Genomic DNA, 23,577 nt, shown 5'->3' with positions numbered 1-23,577 from the left:
CAAATGGAGGTTGAAATCTCCCACGACGATTTGGTAGCCGTGGAAGTCTACATTGGCTGAAATAATGTCCATGATCTGTTCTGTGAAGGGAAAGTTGTTGCGAGTGGGGTGGTAAAACGTGTGCAGTGTGCAGGAGTGAATGTTGCCCCCAGTCACTTCAATGCATAGGTATTCACAGGACGGCGGAAGGTCAGTCTGTAGTACCTTTACGGTAAGATTGCTCCGATGTAAACATGTAATGCCTCGACCTTGCCCGAAGGATCTGTCCAACCTAATGATATCATAGTTGGGAGGTATTAAGAGGTCTAGGAAGGAGCCAGGTTTCCGTCAGCATTACAAGGTCAAGATCCTGCACCTGGGTGAGGTTGGTAATGTCCGCAGTGTGTTTAGCTGCCGATCTACAATTTAGGTATTTACAACAAGGGGTGGTGAGGGACAGAGTCTCTGAATTAAACAGAATACTCTCACCCAGTCAAGAGATCAGGGCTAGATCCAACACCTTTTTTTAGCTCACTGCACCATCCCAGTTTCAGAACCTGGCTGTATGCAAATTAGTCTGTTCCTGTCCCAGTGCATGATGGGAACAAGGCAAACCAAACTACAAAAGCCAATTCTTACACTGGGAAGGAAACAAGCTACCGGGGACCGGTTTCTGGCATTTCAGCCGTCTTCGGCCCGGCTTGCTTGAATCCTGATGGTGCAATGAGCAAGGGACTCACATCTGAGTATACCCTTCCACGCTTAGGGTGGACAAAAATATTTACAACAAGGGGTGGTGAGGGACAGAGTCTCTGAATTAAACAGAATACTCTCACCCAGTCAAGAGATCAGGGCTAGATCCAACACCGTTTTTTAGCTCACTGCACCATCCCAGTTTCAGAACATGGCTGTATGCAAATTAGTCTGTTCCTGTCCCAGTGCATGATGGGAACAGGGCAAACCAAACTATAAAAGCCAATTCTTACACTGGGAAGGAAACAAGCTACCGGGGACCGGTTTCTGGCATTTCAGCCGTCTTCCGCCCGGCTTGCTTGAATCCTGATGGTGCAATGAGCAAGGGACTCACATCTGAGTATACCCTTCCACGCTTAGGGTGGACAAAAATATTTACAACAAGGGGTGGTGAGGGACAGAGTCTCTGAATTAAACAGAATACTCTCACCCAGTCAAGAGATCAGGGCTAGATCCAACACCGTTTTTTAGCTCACTGCACCATCCCAGTTTCAGAACCTGGCTGTATGCAAATTAGTCTGTTCCTGTCCCAGTGCATGATGGGAACAGGGCAAACCAAACTACAAAAGCCAATTCTTACACTGGGAAGGAAACAAGCTACCGGGGACCGGTTTCTGGCATTTCAGCCGTCTTCGGCCCGGCTTGCTTGAATCCTGATGGTGCAATGAGCAAGGGACTCACATCTGAGTATACCCTTCCACGCTTAGGGTGGACAAAAATATTTACAACAAGGGGTGGTGAGGGACAGAGTCTCTGAATTAAACAGAATACTCTCACCCAGTCAAGAGATCAGGGCTAGATCCAACACCGTTTTTTAGCTCACTGCACCATCCCAGTTTCAGAACCTGGCTGTATGCAAATTAGTCTGTTCCTGTCCCAGTGCATGATGGGAACAGGGCAAACCAAACTACAAAAGCCAATTCTTACACTGGGAAGGAAACAAGCTACCGGGGACCGGTTTCTGGCATTTCAGCCGTCTTCGGCCCGGCTTGCTTGAATCCTGATGGTGCAATGAGCAAGGGACTCACATCTGAGTATACCCTTCCACGCTTAGGGTGGACAAAACTATTTACAACAAGGGGTGGTGAGGGACAGAGTCTCTGAATTAAACAGAATACTCTCACCCAGTCAAGAGATCAGGGCTAGATCCAACACCGTTTTTTAGCTCACTGCACCATCCCAGTTTCAGAACCTGGCTGTATGCAAATTAGTCTGTTCCTGTCCCAGTGCATGATGGGAACAGGGCAAACCAAACTACAAAAGCCAATTCTTACACTGGGAAGGAAACAAGCTACCGGGGACCGGTTTCTGGCATTTCAGCCGTCTTCGGCCCGGCTTCCTTGAATCCTGATGGTGCAATGAGCAAGGGACTCACATCTGAGTATACCCTTCCACGCTTAGGGAGGACAAAAATATTTACAACAAGGGGTGGTGAGGGACAGAGTCTCTGAATTAAACAGAATACTCTCACCCAGTCAAGAGATCAGGGCTAGATCCAACACCGTTTTGTAGCTCACTGCACCATCCCAGTTTCAGAACCTGGCTGTATGCAAATTAGTCTGTTCCTGTCCCAGTGCATGATGGGAACAGGGCAAACCAAACTACAAAAGCCAATTCTTACACTGGGAAGGAAACAAGCTACCGGGGACATCACCACCCCCTTTTCTGAATCGTTTTTGGCCACTATAGGTGTGGCAGGGTATACTCAGACATGAGTCCCTTTCTCACTGCTCCATCAGGATTCAAGCAAGCCGGGCCGAAGACGGCTGAAATGCCAGAAACCGGTCCCCGGTAGCTTGTCTCCTTTCTGGTGAAGAATTGGCTTGGTAGTTTAGTCTGCCCTGTTCCCATGATGCACTGGGCCAGGGACAGACTGATTTGCATATAGCCAGGTTCTGAGCTGGGATGGGGCAGTGAGATAAATAACGGTGATGGATCAAGCCCTGATCTTTGGACTGGGTAAGAGTGGTCTGCTTAATTCAGACACTCTGTTCATCACCACTCCCTTTTCTGAATCGTTTTTGGCCACTATAGGTGTGGCAGGGTATACTCAGACATGAGTCCCTTTCTCACTGCTCCATCAGGATTCAAGCAAGCCGGGCCGAAGACGGCTGAAATGCCAGAAACCGGTCCCCGGTAGCTTGTCTCCTTTCTGGTGAAGAATTGGCTTGGTAGTTTAGTCTGCCCTGTTCCCATGATGCACTGGGCCAGGGACAGACTGATTTGCATATAGCCAGGTTCTGAGCTGGGATGGGGCAGTGAGATAAATAACGGTGATGGATCAAGCCCTGATCTTTGGACTGGGTAAGAGTGGTCTGCTTAATTCAGACACTCTGTTCATCACCACCCCCTTTTCTGAATCGTTTTTGGCCACTATAGGTGTGGCAGGGTATACTCTGACATGAGTCCCTTTCTCACTGCTCCATCAGGATTCAAGCAAGCCGGGCCGAAGACGGCTGAAATGCCAGAAACCGGTCCCCGGTAGCTTGTCTCCTTTCTGATGAAGAATTGGCTTGGTAGTTTAGTCTGCCCTGTTCCCATGATGCACTGGGCCAGGGACAGACTGATTTGCATATAGCCAGGTTCTGAGCTGGGATGGGGCAGTGAGATAAATAACGGTGATGGATCAAGCCCTGATCTTTGGACTGGGTAAGAGTGGTCTGCTTAATTCAGACACTCTGTTCATCACCACCCCCTTTTCTGAATCGATCTACAATTTAGGAGCACACATTTGAGACTAATGATGGCGTCTGTTGGAGCGGGTAGCGTGTTGGTGACTCGTGTGAGGTCGTACACATTTAAGGTTCTGATGCTAGGCCTAGGTTCCCTGAAGGGATCTGTGGGAATGGTTTCAATTTGTTGCAAGTTTGTTATGGTGGGTGGGTGAGCTGGAACATAAAAATGTAGGAGAGAGTGAATATCTGTATCAGACAGGGAGGCTCTGCATCTGGAGGGGCAAGCAGGGTCATTAGGGAGCGGAACGGAGACCCACCTATGAGGTATGTGGGAGACATGAGACGGTGCCCTTCGCGCTTTAAGGGGGAGAGGGAGCCCGGAATGTCCACAATCAGGTTGCGAGCGGAGATGGTGATTTTTGGTGGTGTTGCAGCTTGGACTGGAGTTTCCAGACAATGCCTTAAGTGATACGCAGTAGACTGCGGACTCTGTCTTAAGTTGTTGTAGGCAGAGTGTTATCTCGCTCAGGTGGCCTTCCAGTGAGGTGTGTGGATGGAATTGGAAGGCAAGGTCCCCGGGATCCTGGAGCGGGAGAGAGCTAGTGAAGTCGATGGAAAGTAGGGCGGATGGAGACTGCAAGTGTCCAGTGGGAAGAGATTCTAGGCAATGGAGCTGCCCGCTCGGAACGGATAAGCTAGGGGGAGGAGCTAGTGAAGTCAGGGGAAAGAATGGCGGTAGGCAACTGCATGAGACCAGCGGGAAAAGATTCTTGGCAGTGGAGCTGCACGCTCGGAATGTGTATGGAAGGGGAGGAGCTAGTGAGGTCGAGGGAAGTTAGGGCAGTAGGCGACTGAATGTGCCCAAAGGGGAGGGATTCTGGGAAGTGGCCCTGGAGGATGGGTAGGATAGGGGAGGAGGAGAATGATGGATAGAGACTACTGGAGGCCGATGGGAACCTGAAGGGAGTGTGAGTTGGCTGGAGGAAGGCAACTTGGGGAGGTTATCTTTTATGTTTTGTAAAGTTTGGTACCTAAGCTTCCTCATTTATCATTATTGTATGAATTTGTCGTCTACATTATGTCTAGTATCGTCTAATATATGTGAAAAACATATTTTATACATGTTACGTATGTGATGGAACTAGTGTGGTCTATGAAAATTGATTAATAGACTACTGTGTGAACAGATAAAGTTTTTCGACAAAATTGAATTTCAAAATCCTTTATAAATCAAAGAATTAAAAAATAAAAATTCAGTCACTAGAAGTGTCACGTGTGATTTGATGAAATAATTTGTTGATCAAGTATCAGTATTGGCATGCATGATGTTGCTAGCTCACGAGAAAGCAGGTGAGTGGCACGAGGCAAAGAATGTAAAGGGCGCCGTAAGCGTGAGTGCCCTATAAAGGTACAAAAGTCAATAAAAAGCTGGTGATGGTATAAAGGCTCAGAAAGTCAATGGAAAACAAGGGCAGCAAGCGAGACACACTATGTAATGAAAAAAGTCATAAAGCTCCTCAAAATCTGTCAAATTCATCATTTGGGTCACACGCTTCAATCAGCCAAACGTTTATGGTCATGAGAGACAGCCAACACCACTCCTGGTACCTAATGTAGTATCAGGGTGTAGCTGAATGACCAAGACAGGAGTAGAAATTCAGAAGTATTTTATTTATGAAGTCCAAAAGTAAGGACCCACAGCTGAGAACAGCTTCTAGAGTGAATGGTCAGTGTTAACCACCCATTCACCTAGCAACTAGAAGAGTAATTCCACAAATAATATAGAACTCAGTAAAGCATTCTGAAATAGAGTTAAAGTAACAGTAACACACAATATTAAAAGAAACACATAAATATGGTAATAAAATAGGATATTAATTGTAATTGCATTTATATAGCGGTTACTACCCCTGACGAGGCGTTGAGTGTCAAGACACTACAGAAACCTAATCAAAAGACTTGACTATGTGAATCTGAGATACTTGAATAATTATAATAGTGGTGAGATCTCCTTTGCCAAAGATTAGGGAAATGCTGGTTATGCTTGGGAAATGAGGTGGGTTTCAACTGTGGATTTATCATCAGCATACCACCAAATTTGTTTGTACCACGAATGTAAGAATTGAACTACTTTCATGACACATTCAGGTTGCTATAGATTTTTATGGATTCTATTTGGCTTAGCCTTGGCAGCTGATGTTTTCCCGAAACTTATGCACAAACTATTTAAAGGAAATGAAGGATTATTGTTTTTTCAAGATGATATTTTTTTGATGGGAAAAGATAAAGATCAAAATGACCATCACTTAAGGAAGGTGTTGGCGAAGTTGCATGAGAATGGATTGTCAGCGGCATTTACTAAATACACATTTGGAGTACAAACATTTGACTACTTGGGGTATTATGTAAGCAAGGATGGCATAAACCCAAGCAGTGGCCTAACAAAGGACCCCCCAGACCCCATTGTGTGGGGGGCCTGAAGCTCCAGGGTACCCCCTCATCACAGTACTCTGGCCGAGAGCTCCTGATTGAGTCTGGAGGGGGGCCCTCCACGTACCTTGAAGGGGGGCCCCTCAAGTTTTATCACGCCAGTGAACCCAAGATGTTGCTGAGTGCCATTCCTATTGATCTGGATCCCAAGAACAAGGAGAAACTAAAGTCCTTTTTTGGCCTAGTGGTATTTTACGCAAAGTTTGTAAAGAAAAAAAAACATTCAGAGAAAACATATGTAATGAGAAATGTGTTAAAATGCAAGGTCAGATTTGACTGGAAAGAAGGATTACAAAAAGGATTTGAGTCAATTAAGGCAGATTTAAGCAGGGTTATCCCTTTGCATTGATTTTACCCAAACCTGACATGTATTGTTACAATGGATGCGAGTCGACAGGGGAATTAAAACAGTGCTTACACAAAAAGATAAGCGTAGTATGGAAACAACAGTAGCTTTTGCATCTAGACCCCTTTACGCTGCAGAGGAACAATACTCAGTAGTGGAAAGGGAGGGACTGGCTTGAGGTTTTGAAGTGACTAGATGAAATCTTAAATCGCTAATAACATTGTTGTCTAAGGAAGGGTTGTTAATAGCTACACCAAGAATTGCCAGATTATCCATAAGGTTTATGGACTATAACCATAAAAACACAGTATGCGCCAGATGTAAAGAACAAAGTGGCAGGCTGTCTAAGTAGGCTTTCATTGCCGTTGTGTAAGGTACCAGAAAGTAATTGGAAGGAGTTGAGAGTGTCTTGAACAGTGGAGGATAATAAAATTGCCAATAACTAAGGATGAGTAGGAAGAAGCAGTGAGCAAAGATACTGTATTGCAACGTGGAAAAACATATGTGATGGAAGGGTGGAAAGAAAAAAAAACTGTGGAACAAGAGTGTTGCAAATTCTGGGAAGTACGGGAAGAACTATCCATTATGGATGGTAATTTACTAACAGGAACAAGAATGGTACCGCCACAAAGCATAAGGAACACAATTATAGAATCAAGCCATGAAGGTCATTTGGGCATTGTAAAAAGTAAGAAAAGGGTGAATGAAACGCACTGGTGGCCTGGAATGGATGGGGAGGTGGAACCGGCAAGCAAGGGAATGTGTGGAATGTGAATGTGCAGACAAATCTAGAGTCACATTGAGATAACGGCTAATGGTGGTGGAAATTCCAGATATGGCTTGGGAAACCATTGGTAAACACATCATGGGCCCTGTGGTGAATAAAAGTGGGAACCATATCTATACATTAGTCGCCATGGATTATTTCTCAAAGTGGCCGAAAGTGGTGTGTATTGAGAGTGCCAATGCAAAACGTGTGCTTGCATTCTTGGATGAGTGGTGTTGGTGAAGAAGTGATTACAGACAATGGGCCACAGATCAAGGTATCATTGGTTAAATCAGTTGTCCAACATAATGGTGTGGAGCATAAATGCACATTGGTGTATCATCCAGAAGGTAATGGTGATGTCAAGAGATTCAACCGAGTGATCAAGGGTATTGTGCAAAAGGCTAGCAACAAGGAAAGTTGGATGTTAGAAGTAAAGAAAATTATCTGGATGTATCACATCACTCTAGGAGTGACGGTGTACAGTCCTTTCACTATCATGCGGGCGAGAATTCCTTTTACTATAGATACCCAGGGTGTGGATAGAAAATTCCAAGAAAGCTCAATAGTCTCCTGAGATTGAAGAAGGAATATCAGAGTTGCACAGGATAAATATAAAATATACAGCAACGGAAAGTCCGGTGCTAAGGAGGTGAGAGTGCAAGTGGGAGGGATGGTGCGGGGGAAAAAAAGGGCAGGTGAGGAAGGAGGAAAGCAAATTTTCTAAACCATTAAAAGTGGAAGAACTTTTTTTAAATGCAGCGAGGTTGAGTGATGGGCATGTATGGCACATGAGCAGAAAAGCAAGATGTAGCAAGGTTGGAATGGACCATGAGGCTAATATTAAAAAAAGAGCAGTTGGAATGGTTTAATGACGAGGACACTAAAAATGGTGGAATGGTAGAAGAAGAAAGTGGGCAAGTGGAGGATAACTTTGGTGGGGGAAGGCAAGAGGATGGAGAAAGTATGGTAAAAAGGGGCAACCTTACACAAAGTAGGTCTGGTCATAATGTTAATGAACCAGTATATTTGAATGCTTGTATATGTGAATGTTAACTATTTTATTGCATGATATATTCTGAATAACCTAGTGTATATTTAGTTTGTTGTTATTTGTGTTGTGTCGATGTTAGGTGTTTGTGCTTTTTGTTTCATTTATTTTAGTTAAAAAATACTCTTATTTAAGGAAGGGATATGTGTTCTCTAAGTTCATGTCTCCTGTGTGATACGTAAGAGAATGGAACGTAAGTGGGATGGAATGTGTGTTTTCCAACCTCATCTGTACTCAACAGTCTGATACCCATGTCTTTGGACGCACAGCAAATGCAACAATTAGACACAGAAACAAAACATGAAGTCCCCTTCTTGCTCATTCTTCACCTGACCTCCTTCAAGGAGGTTATTCTGAAGGTGTTGCAGCACCTCCCTGCACCGCTGACTGCAGTGATACCCTCTGGACCGAGTCGTTGACTGGCAACTTCAAAGTCAATTGTCAGAGTTTGGTACCGTAAAACCTTTTAAGCTCAGTTGGCCCGTGGTAGTCGTAATAATTTGTGAATGGAGTGAGGCACTACTACGAGGCTATCCTCTGAACACAGTCGGCCGCTGGCAGAACTGATAACCTCAACCACTTTTTCATCTGCATAGCATTTCCAGGCAACATGGGCAGGTTCAAATACAAAGCGAGCAGACATACTTGTGCGTGGCATGGGGTGATGGAATATAATTTTTTGAGAATAATTATTGTCTGATCAAGTCTGCTCATCAAGTGTGAACTAATATTTAATTAATAAGTTGTGACTAATAGTGTGGTCTTTATAAAACACAGGAGAGTTTTCAAAGTGCAATGTAAAGGCAATATAAAAATGATACAACACATTTAGAGTTCCACAACTGCATCGTAAAAGCATGCAGAAGACTTGCAAACTGGAGTAATGAGATAACATGAGAGAGAAATGAACTAAATGTACTAAGAAAAAGAGAATAAAAGTAAAATGCAAGCAGTTCTATAGAAATAGGATTGTGAAAATGCTTAAAAGAAAAAAATCTTGTTTATGTTTTTTTGCTTCTTAACATGAAAATCTAAAATAGAGAAAAACAGTGGTTGCTTATATTTTAGAAAATCATATACAGACTATGTTTATAAGATTAGTCGAAGTGATGCTTTTATATCTTTTTTATGCATTGTCTATTTTCTCATATGAAGCCTTTTATAATAGTGATTTTTTTATTCACTAGAAATTGAAGATATTGTGGTTTTTTTATGAAGGCCTTAAGCCTGTTAGTGTATTATTTCTCTTCCTAATAAAGGCCAAATGCATTTTGCCCTTCGTTATTTCTAAAATGCTAAACTATTTCCTTCATTTAAGAAATGATTATCACTAGAGTTTCCTTTCTATGGTTAGAGTATTCTTTCTATGAAAAGCTGTATCAACTTTGTGCAAGCAAAATGTAGAAAGGAGAGTCGTAGGAATCAGGATTACTCACTTCTTCTTTATTGGAGTAATAGGTACATAACAGCGACACCGACCACAACAGCAACCTCCACCCTCATCCTTCAGCAACCGTCTCACTCTGCCCCCTTACATACTCTCCAAGCATCCATTCCACACGTGCACACACAAACACGCGCTAACACACACACAAGACATACCATGCGCACAACACTACATATACAACCAATACCCCACACCCTTCTCCTCAAAAGCTTGAGTAAACACCAAAAGAATTACCCTAACTTAAAATCAGAAAACCGGACAGGCAACTTCCTTGTTCTATTACCACGGCGTAGAGTCTCACCTTCAACACCAAAATTGGTACAAGATGAACCAACATCAAAACATCTCCAACGTCACCTCCTGTGTCACATCTAGTACTACAACCATCCGTACTACCAGTTGACACCACATCCTTCATTAATCCAAAATCATCACCTAACATATATCCACTACACGCTCCTTCATCAACACCACCAGATCGTGAACCTACCACACCATCCCCCTCATTGCAAAAACTCAATTGCCGAAAATTCCACCTCTTGCCATCTTCCAATTCTACTGCACTGCCAAACACCTTCATTACTCTCAAGGGTTTGGACCATAGACTTTCACCCTTCAACACAATCCTAGGATTCTTTACTCTAACCATTTGACCTATCTTAACCAAAGGCCAACTACACCTACCTCCGTGATACCGCTGACTGCGATCTTGATGCTTTTTGACCTCAGACCTGATTTCTTTATCAATATCATTGTCATTACACTGCATTTTATCATTCCTTTTCATCAACCACCAAGGAACTAAACCAGTAAATGGTTTCCTGCCTCTTAAAACCTCAAAAGGTGTTTTCCCTGTAGCAGAATGTGGGGTAACACGATATGCAGTCAACCTCTCTTGTAAAGCTTTCCTCCAGGGTAAACCTGCACTCAATTGCCAATTCAATCACTTCCTTAACCACCCTGTTGAAGCGCTCAACTTGACCGTTACCTTCGGGATGATATAGTGATGATTTGATATGCTTGATACCCATTACCGCTAGGAATTCTTCCATCTTTTGTGACACAAACTGAGGTCCATTATCCGAAACCAGAAATTCTGGTACTCCTTCCCTAGAGAACACATCCTCTAAAAACTCAATGACCACATCCGTAGTCATCCCACTTACCATCCTTACTTCGGGCCATTTCGAATAGAGGTCAACTAATACAATAGCATAACAATCCTTTGCTGATAAAGCTGAAAATGGACCCATGAAATCGATAGCCACTTTTTGCCATGAATACTCAGGTAACTTCACCATAGTTAAAGGCACACTCAATGGCTTTGCCACCTTATCACTGGCACCACAAACTTTGCAATTCCTCACTAATCGATCCACCATGGAATCAACCCCTGGCCACCAAAACCACTCTTTAATCCTTCTTTTAGTACTGGACATACCACCGTGCCCCATGTGACTCTTCTCAACAATGTCCTGTCTTAAGCTAATTGGAGGCACAATTCTGTCACCTCTTAAGATAATATCATTAACAACACACAGTTCCTCTTTAATTTTTGAAAATGCAGCACATTCACCCCGTAAGTTGGACTCTCTTGGCCAACCATCAACTATGAACCGTTTAACCTCTTTCAAAACAACATCCTTGTCCATCTCGCACATCCAAGACGCTTCAGATACAACACTATTAACATCCCTTTCACTTATCAAAAACACATCCTTGATGGTAAAAGCTATTTTACAATCACTATTAGTTCCAATTCCTGTCAAATCCACATTAGGTAACCTTGAAAGACCATCCGCAACTACGTTATCCTTACCAGGGATATACTATATATATATATCAAAACTGAACATTTGCAGCTTTGAAGCTAAGCGAGCCAACCTAGGAGTCAAATTCTTCCCACCTTCAGGTCTCAAAATATTTATCAATGGTTTATGATCGGTACAAATTTTGAATTTTTTCCCCCACACATACATCCTGAATCTCTCAGCAGCCCATGAAGCAGCCAATAACTCCTTCTCTATTACAGAGTAATTGCGTTCCGATTTTGTTAACGTGGGTGAAGCATACGCCACTACCCACTTCTCTGATTTAACATGTTGGGAGAACACAGCACCAATGCCATACCCAGACGCATCCACAGACAGTATACATTCAGCATTTGGCAAGAAGGGTTTCAAACATGGTGTTGTAACTATTTCTTTCTTCACCTTCTCAAAACATATTTTTTGTTGCTCACCCCATGTAAATACTACACCTCTTTTTAACAATGATCTTAACGGTTCAACTTTCGAGGCATAATTTTCAATAAAATGTGAGTAAAATTCTGTTAACTATCCCACCCTCGTCGCCATATGTAGAAAGGAGAGTCGTAGGAATCAGGATTACTCACTTCTTCTTTGTTGGAGTAATAGGTACATAACAGCGACACCGACCACAACAGCAACCTCCACCCTCATCCTTCAGCAACCGTCTCACTCTGCCCCTTACATTCTCTCCAAGCATCCATTCCACACATTCCACATGTGCACACACAAACACGCGCTAACACACACATGAGACATACCATGCGCACAACACTACATATACAACCAATACCACACAAAACATGGATGTGAACGCGTGGCTATGAAATGTTTCGATGTGCTTCCTATTTCCAAAGGGATTTGATAATATACAAATGAACAATAGAATTATGATAGAGCTCCGGATGAATTTGAACTGGAGAAAGATCATACCATAATGGTGCCATGGATCCTAACCAATCGAATTGTGAAAAACTGTGAAGAAGCTACATTTGGGGGCTGGAATAGTGAACATTTTGAGGTATAACTACGCCTTGGGAAAAAGGTTGAGAGCCACAGAGACATCAGGGACACACTCTCGCTCGTGCTCTCCTGTTACTCTGGCTGGCTGGCTATATTCCTTGCAAATCTTTGGCGTGACATGCTGTCAGTCCGAACTCTGACGTTCCCTGAACTGAATTCTACTTGCACTTCATTGGCTGGTGATGTTGCACAAGCTATAACTTTTAGGGTGAAAGGTTGGCTATTCAGATTAATGCACACTGTGCACTAGTTCACTGATCTTAGATTCATATGAAACCTCGAATTGCATACTAAAACTGCAATGTTTTTCTTTTCTCTCTCTCGCCTCACACCAGTTATTGATTTATGATGTATATTTTTGTTTGAAGTGTGATTTATTGTAATGTTATCTGTACTAAATTTGAATTAGCAGAAGAACTGATTATTCTGATGTGTTTTGTGCATTGACCATTCATGTTGAAGTTTAGATAAAGGTATCTTGATAAATATTCTGGGTTTGTCATTTTTGAATAAATATATTTCCACAAATTATGTTTGAAGGCTGTTGTTAGGTATTTTTTTAATTACAGGTCCTCATGGAGAAATAGCATCTGTCTCTAATTATCTGAGTCCCTATATATCCCTACAAAGATCTATCGGAGGACCTCATGGTTTGTAAATGGTCGTAGAGTTTCTATGGACCTAAACTCTTGTTTTTTTAAAAAGATTATATAGTTTGGATCAAGGTGTACTGAATATTTGTGAATTATTATAAAATGTACACCACTTCCACTAGATCAGCCGCACTTCACCAGTAGCACTTACTCCTGAGGCAGTCAGAGCTGTATGTCTTGTTAAGGGTTACTAGGTAACTCCAAGACACGTGGATCTCTAGTTGCCAGGGCTTTCATTTAGGAATACGGGGCTTTTGGGACTTTTAGTCTTCTTTCAGCCCAACTACACAAATGTACCGGAAAACAACAATACCCCCACACCCTCCCCCCCAAAAAAAACCAATACTGTCATTTTGAGTCTCGCCATGACCAACCAGCCTTGTGTTTAAACGCTTACCGTGCGTTCTTTACATGGCTCCTCGCCAGACCTTCCTCCGCGGCACCGCGCTCCTTCCCTTCGGTCCGGCTGAGAGAAGCCTCCTTATCTGGACAGAGTCCGTCTTCCCACCCTCTGGCACCCCCGTCCACGACTTCTCGCTTGGAGGAAACAAGCAGGGCCTCACCCTGTGAGGTTGCCCCCGTCCGTGGGCAGTTGGTGTCTTCCCTGAGAGGACTATCTAGAAGGGGTTCCACTGGAGCGCCAGACAGGATCTCCCCAGCGCCTGCCTCCTCGCCCATAGCAGTGAGCTCGACGGGAGGCCGAGGCGCAGCCGCGTCCCCTTGGTCTAGACCCAGCGTTGCTCCATCGCCGGACCCAGAGCTGGGGTCAGTGTCCCGGAGCCGCTGGCCTCGGTTCATGAACCTGTGAAAGAAAACCAACATGTCGGAGTGTGCGGAGAGCTGTCCTGTTGCTTGTCGCAGTCGGAGATATTAAATCGGTTTCTTTTTAAAAATGAATGACGCAATAATGGCTCGGAACGTTCTACCGTTTTCAGATGGTGTTACTGGTTGGAACGCGGATTCTCCAGGACAGGGCACAAACATTCCGGAAGTTTGCTCCCCGGCCAATGATTACTGTTCATGGGAATAACAAATGGGGTCCGCTCGAGCGTGGGCTGGGCGCAGCACTAGCTTTAGCTGTGCTGTACCTGGGCTTCTGCTACATGTGTGAGTGAGGGCACAGAGGGATATGACGAGGAGACCCATTCGTGTATATAGTATAGATTATCCCATATACTGCACCTGCACAGAAGACGAGGCATGGTCATATTTCTGTTGAAACTAAGAGACGCATCTCCTACAGTCTAGGCATTCCGAAGAGACTCATTCACGTGCACACTGAAGCCATGAGTCTAAGCAGTCTGATTGGGTTGGATAGCTATCGACTCAGAGATCATATGATTGTGCTTAGAAACAGAGGGGCGGCTCGTGATGACTGTACCTCTAATGAATGTACAGGGAGGAACAGAGATTTCTTCAACTCATAAGCATGCTTCGTGCTGCCTAATTTATGTCCATACAAGCTCTACCGAGGCCTCATCAGGTGCGCATGAGTATAAGGACACACTGTTCATGCACACAGGTTCTAAGAAGAACACGGTCCAACAACTCCAGGAGATTTTCACGTTATTCTTGTTCACGTGCATAAGAGCTTGGTTCCAATGAAGCAGTGAGCACAGGACCCACTTCTGAGCATTCCTGTATTACCTAGGGCATCACACGTACAAAAAAAAGAATGATGGATGGGTTGTTTGAATTATTCTCAGGCACTAGTAATTAATATGGGGACAGAGGCATTTTAAGGCATGGGCAAAGTGGACAATTGGCCAGAGCCACCCCAAAATTCGAATGCCACCCCTGGAAAGTGAATGTTCTTTCTAATGGACCTCTGTCTATTCTATTTATCTATGTAAACGTTTCACCCTCCGTGACTATCTCTACATCTGACTCTATCTCCCTACCCATTGTCACATTAAGTATTTTTCAGTTCTGTGCAAGACATATCTCAACAGTTGTTGCCCTATTAAAGTTTTAATTTATAATTTAGTATTTTTTTAGTAATCTGCGGCTTGAATTAGCAGGAAATGCATAATACAATTCAAAGGGGCCCACGAAATAAGCTTTGCCGGAGCCCTCGAAATTCCGTAAAATGACACTGCTCTGGGGTGCAATGCAGGCAATCATTTAGTTCCCACCATGCCTCCTCTGACAGAGGCCAGCGATATGCAACTCAGCCTTCGTCCTGCTCCAATGTGGATAGTCAACCATGAATGTCTAGGCCAGGTCCCTCTGAGCGAGAACACAAGTAATCCTAGATCAGTTTTGACCTATTTGGGCAGCCTTGGTAGGGTGCTGTTTGGTTCCAGTTACACACTTGGCATGGGACAACAACCGGGCATACCATAAGGTACGTCACTAAAGAAAACACGAAAGTGATGGGTGGATTGCTTGAAATTATCTCAGTCACTGGTACTCAAAGCCTCAATCGAGTCCATTGTTTTTGTTTTGTTTTGTTTCTTGCCCACCATGCCACCTCAGACAGGTACCAGCCATATTCACACCAGCCCTGGTTCTCTTCCAATAGGAAATGGCAGGCTAGGTCGCCTCTGACTGGGAACGCAACCAATCCTAGACTGATGTTGGCCTATTTAGTTCTCCTCTGTATGATGCAGCTTGCTTTCAGTAGCACAGTTAACAACATGACCATCATCTGGGCATACCTGTTGCAGCTTGGGCACCATACTGAGGGAAACAGAAAGTGGTGGGTGGTTTGCTTGAAATAATCTCAGCCACTGGTAATTACTCCGGGCCACAATCCAGTCCATCATTCTTTTGCCCACCATGCTGCATCTGACAGGTATTAGTCATATGCAAATCGTCCACGGTGCTGCTCAAATAATTGTAGTCCATCCTGACCTGCCTAGGCAGGCCACCTCTGAGCAGGAGCAGGAGGCAATCCTAGGCCGATTTTAGCCTTTTTATGCCTACTTAGTAAGGTGTTGCTTGGTTCAAGTGGCACAGCGTGAACAGACCAACATCTGGTATCACACTGAAGAAAACTAAAAAGTGAAAACATGAAGGGTATGTTGATGGGGAAATACTGGCACCCGCCCAGGAGCATATGAATGAGACTCACCAGACATAGCAAGTTTGCTCAGAAACAGAGTGAAATTTATTTAACAGTACCAAAAGCATGAATCATTGCTAATTAGCAAGGAAGAAGTCAGATCTGCCACCTTTGGGGCTCTCAGACTGCTTCTTCCTGTAGTGACAGATTTCTAGGTGTTATACCTAAAGTAATGCCATGTCAGTGGAACTAAAATAAGGCACCAAGCCAAATATGGCTGACATGGATGTGCAATGTCTGCACCATGCAAAACAGCCAGATATGGTCAGATCAGAATATCCTCCCCACCACATGGGGTCTACACCGCCAGGGGAATTTCTCAGGTTAATACCATGCCGAGTCAGCAAGAACTCTCCCTGACTGTTCTACCTCAATGAGGACCTCCAACCCCCTGAACCCTAGTCCTCAATGGCACACCTCAGCCCACATCACCTGTGGACTGTCTGAACGTGTATCTTTGTCTCTATTTTACCTGCGGACTATCTGAATGCTCATCTTTGTGTGTTTTTTACTCGTTGACTGTATCTGATTTATTCATATCATGTTGTAAAGTGCTCCGATACCCCCGGGTCTGGCCAGCGCTATAGAAAACTCCTAAAATAAATGTAGTCAAGACAAGCAAGGTGACCTGTAAGGGGGTACAGAATAGCTTGTTAAAGCTTTTCCAGTCAAGGTCAGATAGGAAGCCATTTTGAGCTCCAGGCCTCATGTTAATTTGAAATATCTAATCATGATATCTTTTATGGTTTAACTGTTTTTATTGAGATCAAATAGGAAGGCATACAAACATCTCCATGTACATTTAAGTTGTGAACCTGCAAAATCCAGACATGAAATCAAGTAAAAACCATTATGGATATGGGTTCATTGTGTAAAGTATAATCAGGCAAATGCATGGTACGGAAAAGACAAGAAGAAACTACGGAAAATAGAAAAACCCAACCCCCGATCCCGAGAAACCCTCCCTCCCTCCTCCCATCCAGTGCTCCTTGTCTCCCTCCTAGTTCCTCCCCTTCAGAAACGCCCCCCTCCCTCGTCTAGCCATGCCAATTCTGCCATGATTAACCTAACAATCTGTCTTCCCCGGTTCAGTAAGCCTCAACAGTCTAAGATATCGGGGACATGTGATTTCTCGAAATTCGGTGGTCAGGAGTGACGTAAACGGTTTCCACAGGTCCTCGAATTTGTCCCCCTCCCCCGCCCTAGTAAGTGACAATTTCTCCATTCCGAGCACCTGCCATAACCGATGTAGCGGTACAAAAGGGGGTGGTGATGGACGGAGCATCTGAATCAATCAAACACTCACACCCAGTCAAAAGATCTGGGTTTAATCCATCACCGTTCTTTAGCCGACTCTGCCACCCCAGTTCAGACATGGCTGTATGCAAATCAGTCTGACCCTGTGCCTCATGGGAACAGTCCAGCCCGAACTACCAAGCCATGTCTTCCCTGGACCGGAAACAAGCTTCCGAGGACCGGTTTCTGGCATTCCAGCCGTCTTCAGCCCGGCTTGCTTGAATCCAGTGGCAAAGTGAGCAAGGGACTCACGTCTGAGCATACCCTGCCACACTTATGGCGGCCAAAAGCGGTACAAAAGGGGGTGGTGATGGACGGAGCATCTGAATCAATCAAACACTCACTCACTGTCTGAACTGGGGTGGCTGAGTGGGCTAAAGAACGGTGATGGATTAAACCCAGATCTTTTGACTGGGTGTGAGTGTTTGATTGATTCAGATGCTCCGTCCATCATCACCCCCTTTTATAACCGATGTAGCCAGCCCACAATGGAAGGTGTGGTGGGAGTACGCCAATTTTTTAGTATATTTTGTACCACAGAGCCCAGTGCGATAGCCATCTGTCTGCCTCTTTGGGAACGCAAGGGGTAGGTCAGGGGGTTAGGACGGCCTAATAAAATATAGGCCGGGAAACGCGGGAGTTCGGTTTCAAAGTGCTTATCTATTTCATCCAGCACTTGCGCCCAGTATGGTTGAATCTGCCCACAGTCCCACAACAGATGTACCAAGCTGCCAACCTGGCCACAGCCACGCCAGCAGGTCGCCTCAAGATTGCGGTCCATCGCATGTAACCGTTCCGGGGTGTAATACCAATATGGCACCACTTTCGTGAAAGTCTCTGCGAGTCCCATGTGGTATGTAGAGTGTCGGGCCCTGTAATAGATCCCCTCCCATTCTTTGCGGCTAAGGGTCCTACCCAATTCTCTCTCCCACCGCTCCCTGCCTGGGTTATGTATGTGCATCTGCGTAGCCTGTAGCATCTTGTAGAGGTCAGAAATGAGTTTGGTATTTGATGTATGGGAGATGAGCCATCGTTCATATGGGAGGAAGCGTCTATCTGCGATTGCGCGTACCTGCGGTTGCAATGCCCAATGCCTTACTTGTCAATAGCGCAACCTTTCGGTCTCTGGGAGGCCATACTCCTGTTTGAATTGAGGAAAGGGGACGACCCCTCTGCTCCATATATATGATATAAGAAGCGACAACCCGCGGGCCTCCAATGAGCTAAAGCCTTCCCCACTGCACCCGGGGTAAAATCGGGGTTATCGACCAGTGGAGTGAGTGGGGAGGGGAAGGTGGTGGGGTCATGTACGATGTTAGTGGCATCCCACACTTCCAGGGGAACCTGCGTTATATACGAGGCAAATATGTTGGGGGGGTATGTGGGGTTTGCTGAGAAAAGGGATTTCCTGTAGTGGTCGTGCTGCCACCGCCTGGTCTTGAAACAGCAAGTGTTTCTCTAATTCCCATTTGCTCCATTCAATTAGGTATCGCAATTGCGACGCCTGATAATACAAGTGGGGGTAGAGGACTCCTAGACCTCCCATCTCTGGGGCAAGCGTGACCAACATTCTTCGCATTCGGGGCTTTCGTACGTGCCAAATAAATTGGGCTAGGTTGGATTGTGTCTGCCGGATCCAACAACCCGGTGGGCACAGAGGGAGTGCCCGGAAAAGGTAGAGGATCTGAGGTAGAATAGTCATTTTGACGGCTGCGATCATGCCTAACCAGGAGAGGGGGTAATGCCTCTACCGATTGATCTCTCCTCGGATTTTCTCGCGGAGGGCGGCATAGTTGGTAGTGACTATTGCAGTGAGTGAGGAGGCCAACTGAATCCCCCAGATACGGGATTGCATCTTTTGCCCATTGAATGGGGAATAGGCTCTTCAGGTAGGCCCGTGTGTGAGGAGACAGTGAGAGATCCAGGGCTATTGATTTGTCCGTGTTAATTTTGAATCCAGCGGTCCGGGCGAAGGCGTCTAAATCTGCCATGCATGCTGGCAATGCCGTTTTTGGGGTAGCTAGGGAGATCAGGACATCCTCCGCGTAGAGGCTGATCTTGTGAATATAACCACCAAATTTAATCCCTGAGACCGCCGGATTTTGGCGTATTTTCTGCGCTAGAAGTTCCATGTATAAGGCAAACAGGTGGGGCGATAAAGGGCACCCCTGCCTCGTGCCCCTCTCGATGGTAAAACTGGCAGAGGTGTAGCCATTCACTCTGACCACGGCTGTAGGGAACTTATAGCAATTAAAAATAAAGGTGCGGAATTTCTCCTGAATCCTGACTCTCTCCAGGACTTGTTCTAAATAAGGACAATGAATGCGGTTGAATGCCTTTTCGACGTCTATTGCCAATATCATATATTCCCCAGGCACTCAGGTAGCTTTCTCTATAAGGTGGAGAATTTGTTTAGTGTTATCTGTTGTCTGTCGCTCGGGAATAAAACCTGCCTGATCCGGGTCAATAAGACCAGGCAAATAATGTGCCAATCGGGCAGCCAGTATCCCTGTGTACAATTTAACTTCAACATTCAATAGGGATATCGGGCGATATGCCCCGCATTTAGACCTATCCTTCCCGGCTTCAGGATAACCGCAATAGAAGCCCCTAGGAGGGCAGCCGGTATCGCACCTCCTTCGGCAAACGTGTTAAACAATCGGGTAAGGATCGGGGGGAGCACGGTGCAAAGTTTCTTATAAAAGATAGCGGAAAATCCGTCCGGCCCTGGGGCTTTCCCCAGTTTAAGACGGGAAATAGCGGCGATGACCTCTTCTGTGTGAATATTTCCCTCTAGGTGCTCCGCCTGAGACTCCGTCAAAGAGGGCAGAGAAACCGAGTCCAAAAGTAGGGCACCCTCGGAACCCTCGAGCTGGCTGCCAGTATAAAAAGTGGCATAAAAGGAGCGGAAGGCCTCCGCTATCTCAGCAACGTCTGAGACACGAGTCCCATCAGTCCTGGCAAGCTCTTTAAACCAGTCTGTAGGCCAACAGGCGTCCGCACTTATCGCCCCCCAGTATAGTAAGCATGTCTCAGTCTCAGAGCTGCAAATTCTGCTCGACCCTGATCTAATGCCGTTAATTGGTGTTGCATAGCCTTAAGCTGTCGCCACACTCTCAGGGCTACCGTCCTCTGGTGCATTTGCTCTAGTTCACGGATGCGTTGTGTGAGCTCGTCGCACTGCGCTGGCGTTCCCTATTGTCAGCCGTTGAAAGGGCGATAAACTCCCCCCTCACCACCGCCTTCAGGGCAGCCCACTGAGTTGCGAGGGTCGTCTCTGGATTGGCATTATGTGCAAGGTAATCGTTAATGGTGCCTTGTATGTGTGTCACAACATCAGCCCTATGTAATAGCGTATCCCTAAGACGTCAAACTCTGGAGGGGCGCGATGTGGGTGGAAGGGTAAGAGTGGCAAAGACCAGGGCATGGTCCGCGAGTGAGGCCACCCCTATTTCAGTCGTGGTTGTGAATGCGTGCACCGGGCCCGAGGCCAGCAGGTGATCAAGTCTGGCATAGGTCTTGTGTGCATTAGAATAGTAGAAATATTCCCTACCCTGGGGATGGAAGCTGCGCCAAAGATCATGTAAGTCTAAGTCGTGTAGTCGTCAAAGTCCTTCTGCTGAGAGTGCGCCTACCTGGTGGGTGCGCTGGCTGGATCGTTCTAGTAGATTATCAAACACCAGGTTTAAGTCGCCCCCTAAAATAATATTATGGTCCGGCACGGCTGTGGCCTCAGTAAGGGCAGACTGCAAAAACCTTTCCTGGCCATCATTCGGGCATATAGGGAGCCAATTGTAAACATGAGGCCGCCCAATGCGAAACGGTAAGCCAGAAACCTCCCCTTAAGTTCAGCACTTTTATGTAGTACCTCCCCCTCGAATCGCTGTGCCACCAAGATTGCCACACCCGCCGTCTTGGGAGAGCAGGAGGAGAAAAATTGAGTGGGGAACTTGCAGGACCGCAGTCTATAACAATCACGCACCAGCAAGTGGGTCTCTTTGAGTAAGCATATGTCAGTTTGTGCATTTTCCAAGCACGCCAATACCGCTTGTCGCTTTACAGGGCTATCAAGACCCCTCACATTGAGGGTCAAGATCTTAAGGGTGGTAGGAGGCATAATCGTTGGTCAACTGGGTCAGGCTAGTGCTTGAAGATCTGTAGGTAGTGACTTTGGTGCAAACAAACTGAACATAAGGGGGCTGTGCGCGCAGGTGGAGCTATGCTAGCTTTGGGTGGAAATCGAACACGGAGCACTGGACACCCTCCCTTCAATTCCCCCCTTCCCCTTCCCAGAAAACAAACCCCCCCTCTCCCCTCCCAAACAAGAAAGTCAAAATCCATAAACATAGTGTCCATCATCTGTAGAGGTAATTGGAGTGCAATATCATGGGACAATACAGTTAGAGCACAACAACCCACTCTCCCGCCGACGACCTAGCAAGAGAAACAAACATTTGGATGGCCGCATGTGATGGAACATGAAAGTCAGCTGGGGTGGGGGGAGGCTATCTCCGATGCAACTGCCTCTACTGCCGCGCACTGACCATCCTTAATCTCGGCCGCAGGTGGTTTGTTCACGCGACGTCTTCTTCCTTGTTGGTGCCACTGGGAACCAGAGGTACCAGCCCCCCCTGAGTGGCCCGTTGACTCCCCCTACTACACAGGCGGTTCAATACCCAGCAGACGGCACGCTTCCTTCAGTGAGCGGAGCTGGCAGAGCTTGTTGTCAAATTTGAAGATGATGTGGAACGGGTGGTCCCAGCTGTAGGAGATGTTGTGCTGTTGGAGGTATGCTGTCACAGGCTTAAAATTCCGGCATTTCTGCAATGTAAGCGCTGACAAGTCCTGGAATAAGACCGGTGTTTGGTTTCTGAAGGGCAGGGGATGTAGCTGCCTAGCCTTCTGACGAATGTCTTCTTTTGTGCGAAAATCTTGCACGCAGACCCGAATGTCCGGAGCGGGGGCCGAGATGGGTCGCAGGAGCCACACCCTATGCACCCTGTCCAGCCTGAGCTCCGACTCCAACGAGCGACCCAAGATGTGATTAAAAAGTTCTCTTGTGAATCCGAATTGGTCTTTGGTGTCCTCTGTCAGTGTCAGCCCCCAAAATTGTACGTTATGTTGACAAGAGTGGTTCTCCAGGTCTTCCAGGTGAGTTTGCAGGTCCACCTGTTGGTCATGAATCCGCTATAGCTCCTGCTGCAGAGCTTCAATTTCAGTGTCTCTCCCATCGCTCTTAGTTTCCAGGTCCGCCACCCACTCCCCTATGCCATCCACATCTTTGCAAACCTCCTTGAGCTCCTCTGAAAATTCCTTTTTAAAAGTTGTATATCGTCCCTTAAAGCAGTGAATAGCGATTTTAAGAAGGCCTTAGTAATGGGTTCCGAGCCATCCGAGTGATCCGCAGTCGGGGGAGCAGCAGACGCAGCCATGTCTTTATTTTGTTGGCTCGCCTGGGCTTTAGTGCACAGGTCCTTTACTGTTTTGTCTTTGCGTACCCTCGAGGTGGTCATAGCGTGTTCTTGAACTCCGGGAATCCGAGTCACCTCCTCACCGACTCCAAGTCCCGTTGCTGCAAGAATAGTTGCCGAACCCTCTAGCACCAAAATGAGCCTCTATCCTTCAAACCCTTCCAATGATGCAGCACCCAGCTGCCTCCTTCTGGAGCCCAGAACTTCCCCCGCTGTGGCCTAGATCCCTGCTTACTTCTTGCGTTGTGCTGGGCCCATGGTCACCTCTCTCCATCGGCCGACTACTTCCAGTAGTTCCCTTGGGCCTCCTCACAGGACTCGGGAGACCACCCCAGGCCGTTGTAGTGCACCCCACCGATTAACGTCCATTGACAGTCGCTGATGAACCGCCTCCTTTGCTAGCGCCACATTGTCGACTGGGTGCCCTCTGTCGTTTCTGGACCCTCACGTCCTGTCGTCGGGGTCCCACGCATGTTCTCCGCCACCTGTTCGCTGTGGGCTCACTTCAGCTATCTCCCCACACAGGTGCTTCCCTGACTCTGGTTAACGGCTTCTCCGTTCGCTTCTGCACAGCCGCAACCAGGAGGTAGCTGCTACTTCAGCATCTAGCTCCAGACAGGCGAGAAAGCCCCCATCCGCTCCTCTGAGCTTTCCGTACACTGGGCCCAGTGCACCAGGCCCCGTTTCACAGCTACGTGTGGGAGGGGCGCGCTCCCGACCTGGCGCTCTTCTCCGTCCGCCGTGGAGCTCCA

The 23,577-nt window shown here is 46.2% G+C and overlaps 1 protein-coding gene across 1 annotated transcript in view; it reads right to left on the bottom strand.

The window, feature by feature from the left end:
- Positions 1-13,813, bottom strand: part of LOC147712494 (uncharacterized) — a 708,529-nt gene extending 694,716 nt beyond the window's left edge. The window contains exon 1 of the mRNA XM_086919659.1: positions 13,389-13,813. Within this exon, the coding sequence (XP_086775785.1) occupies positions 13,389-13,813 (425 nt within the window). The remainder of the gene's footprint in view (positions 1-13,388) is intronic.
- Positions 13,814-23,577: the final 9,764 nt, after the last annotated feature.

This window comes from Lissotriton vulgaris, chromosome 5, assembly GCF_964263255.1.
Source record: "Lissotriton vulgaris chromosome 5, aLisVul1.2, whole genome shotgun sequence".
Lineage (NCBI taxonomy): Eukaryota > Metazoa > Chordata > Amphibia > Caudata > Salamandridae > Lissotriton > Lissotriton vulgaris.
The sequence above is the reverse complement of the archived record's forward strand: the minus strand, read 5'-3'. Positions and strand labels throughout refer to the sequence as shown.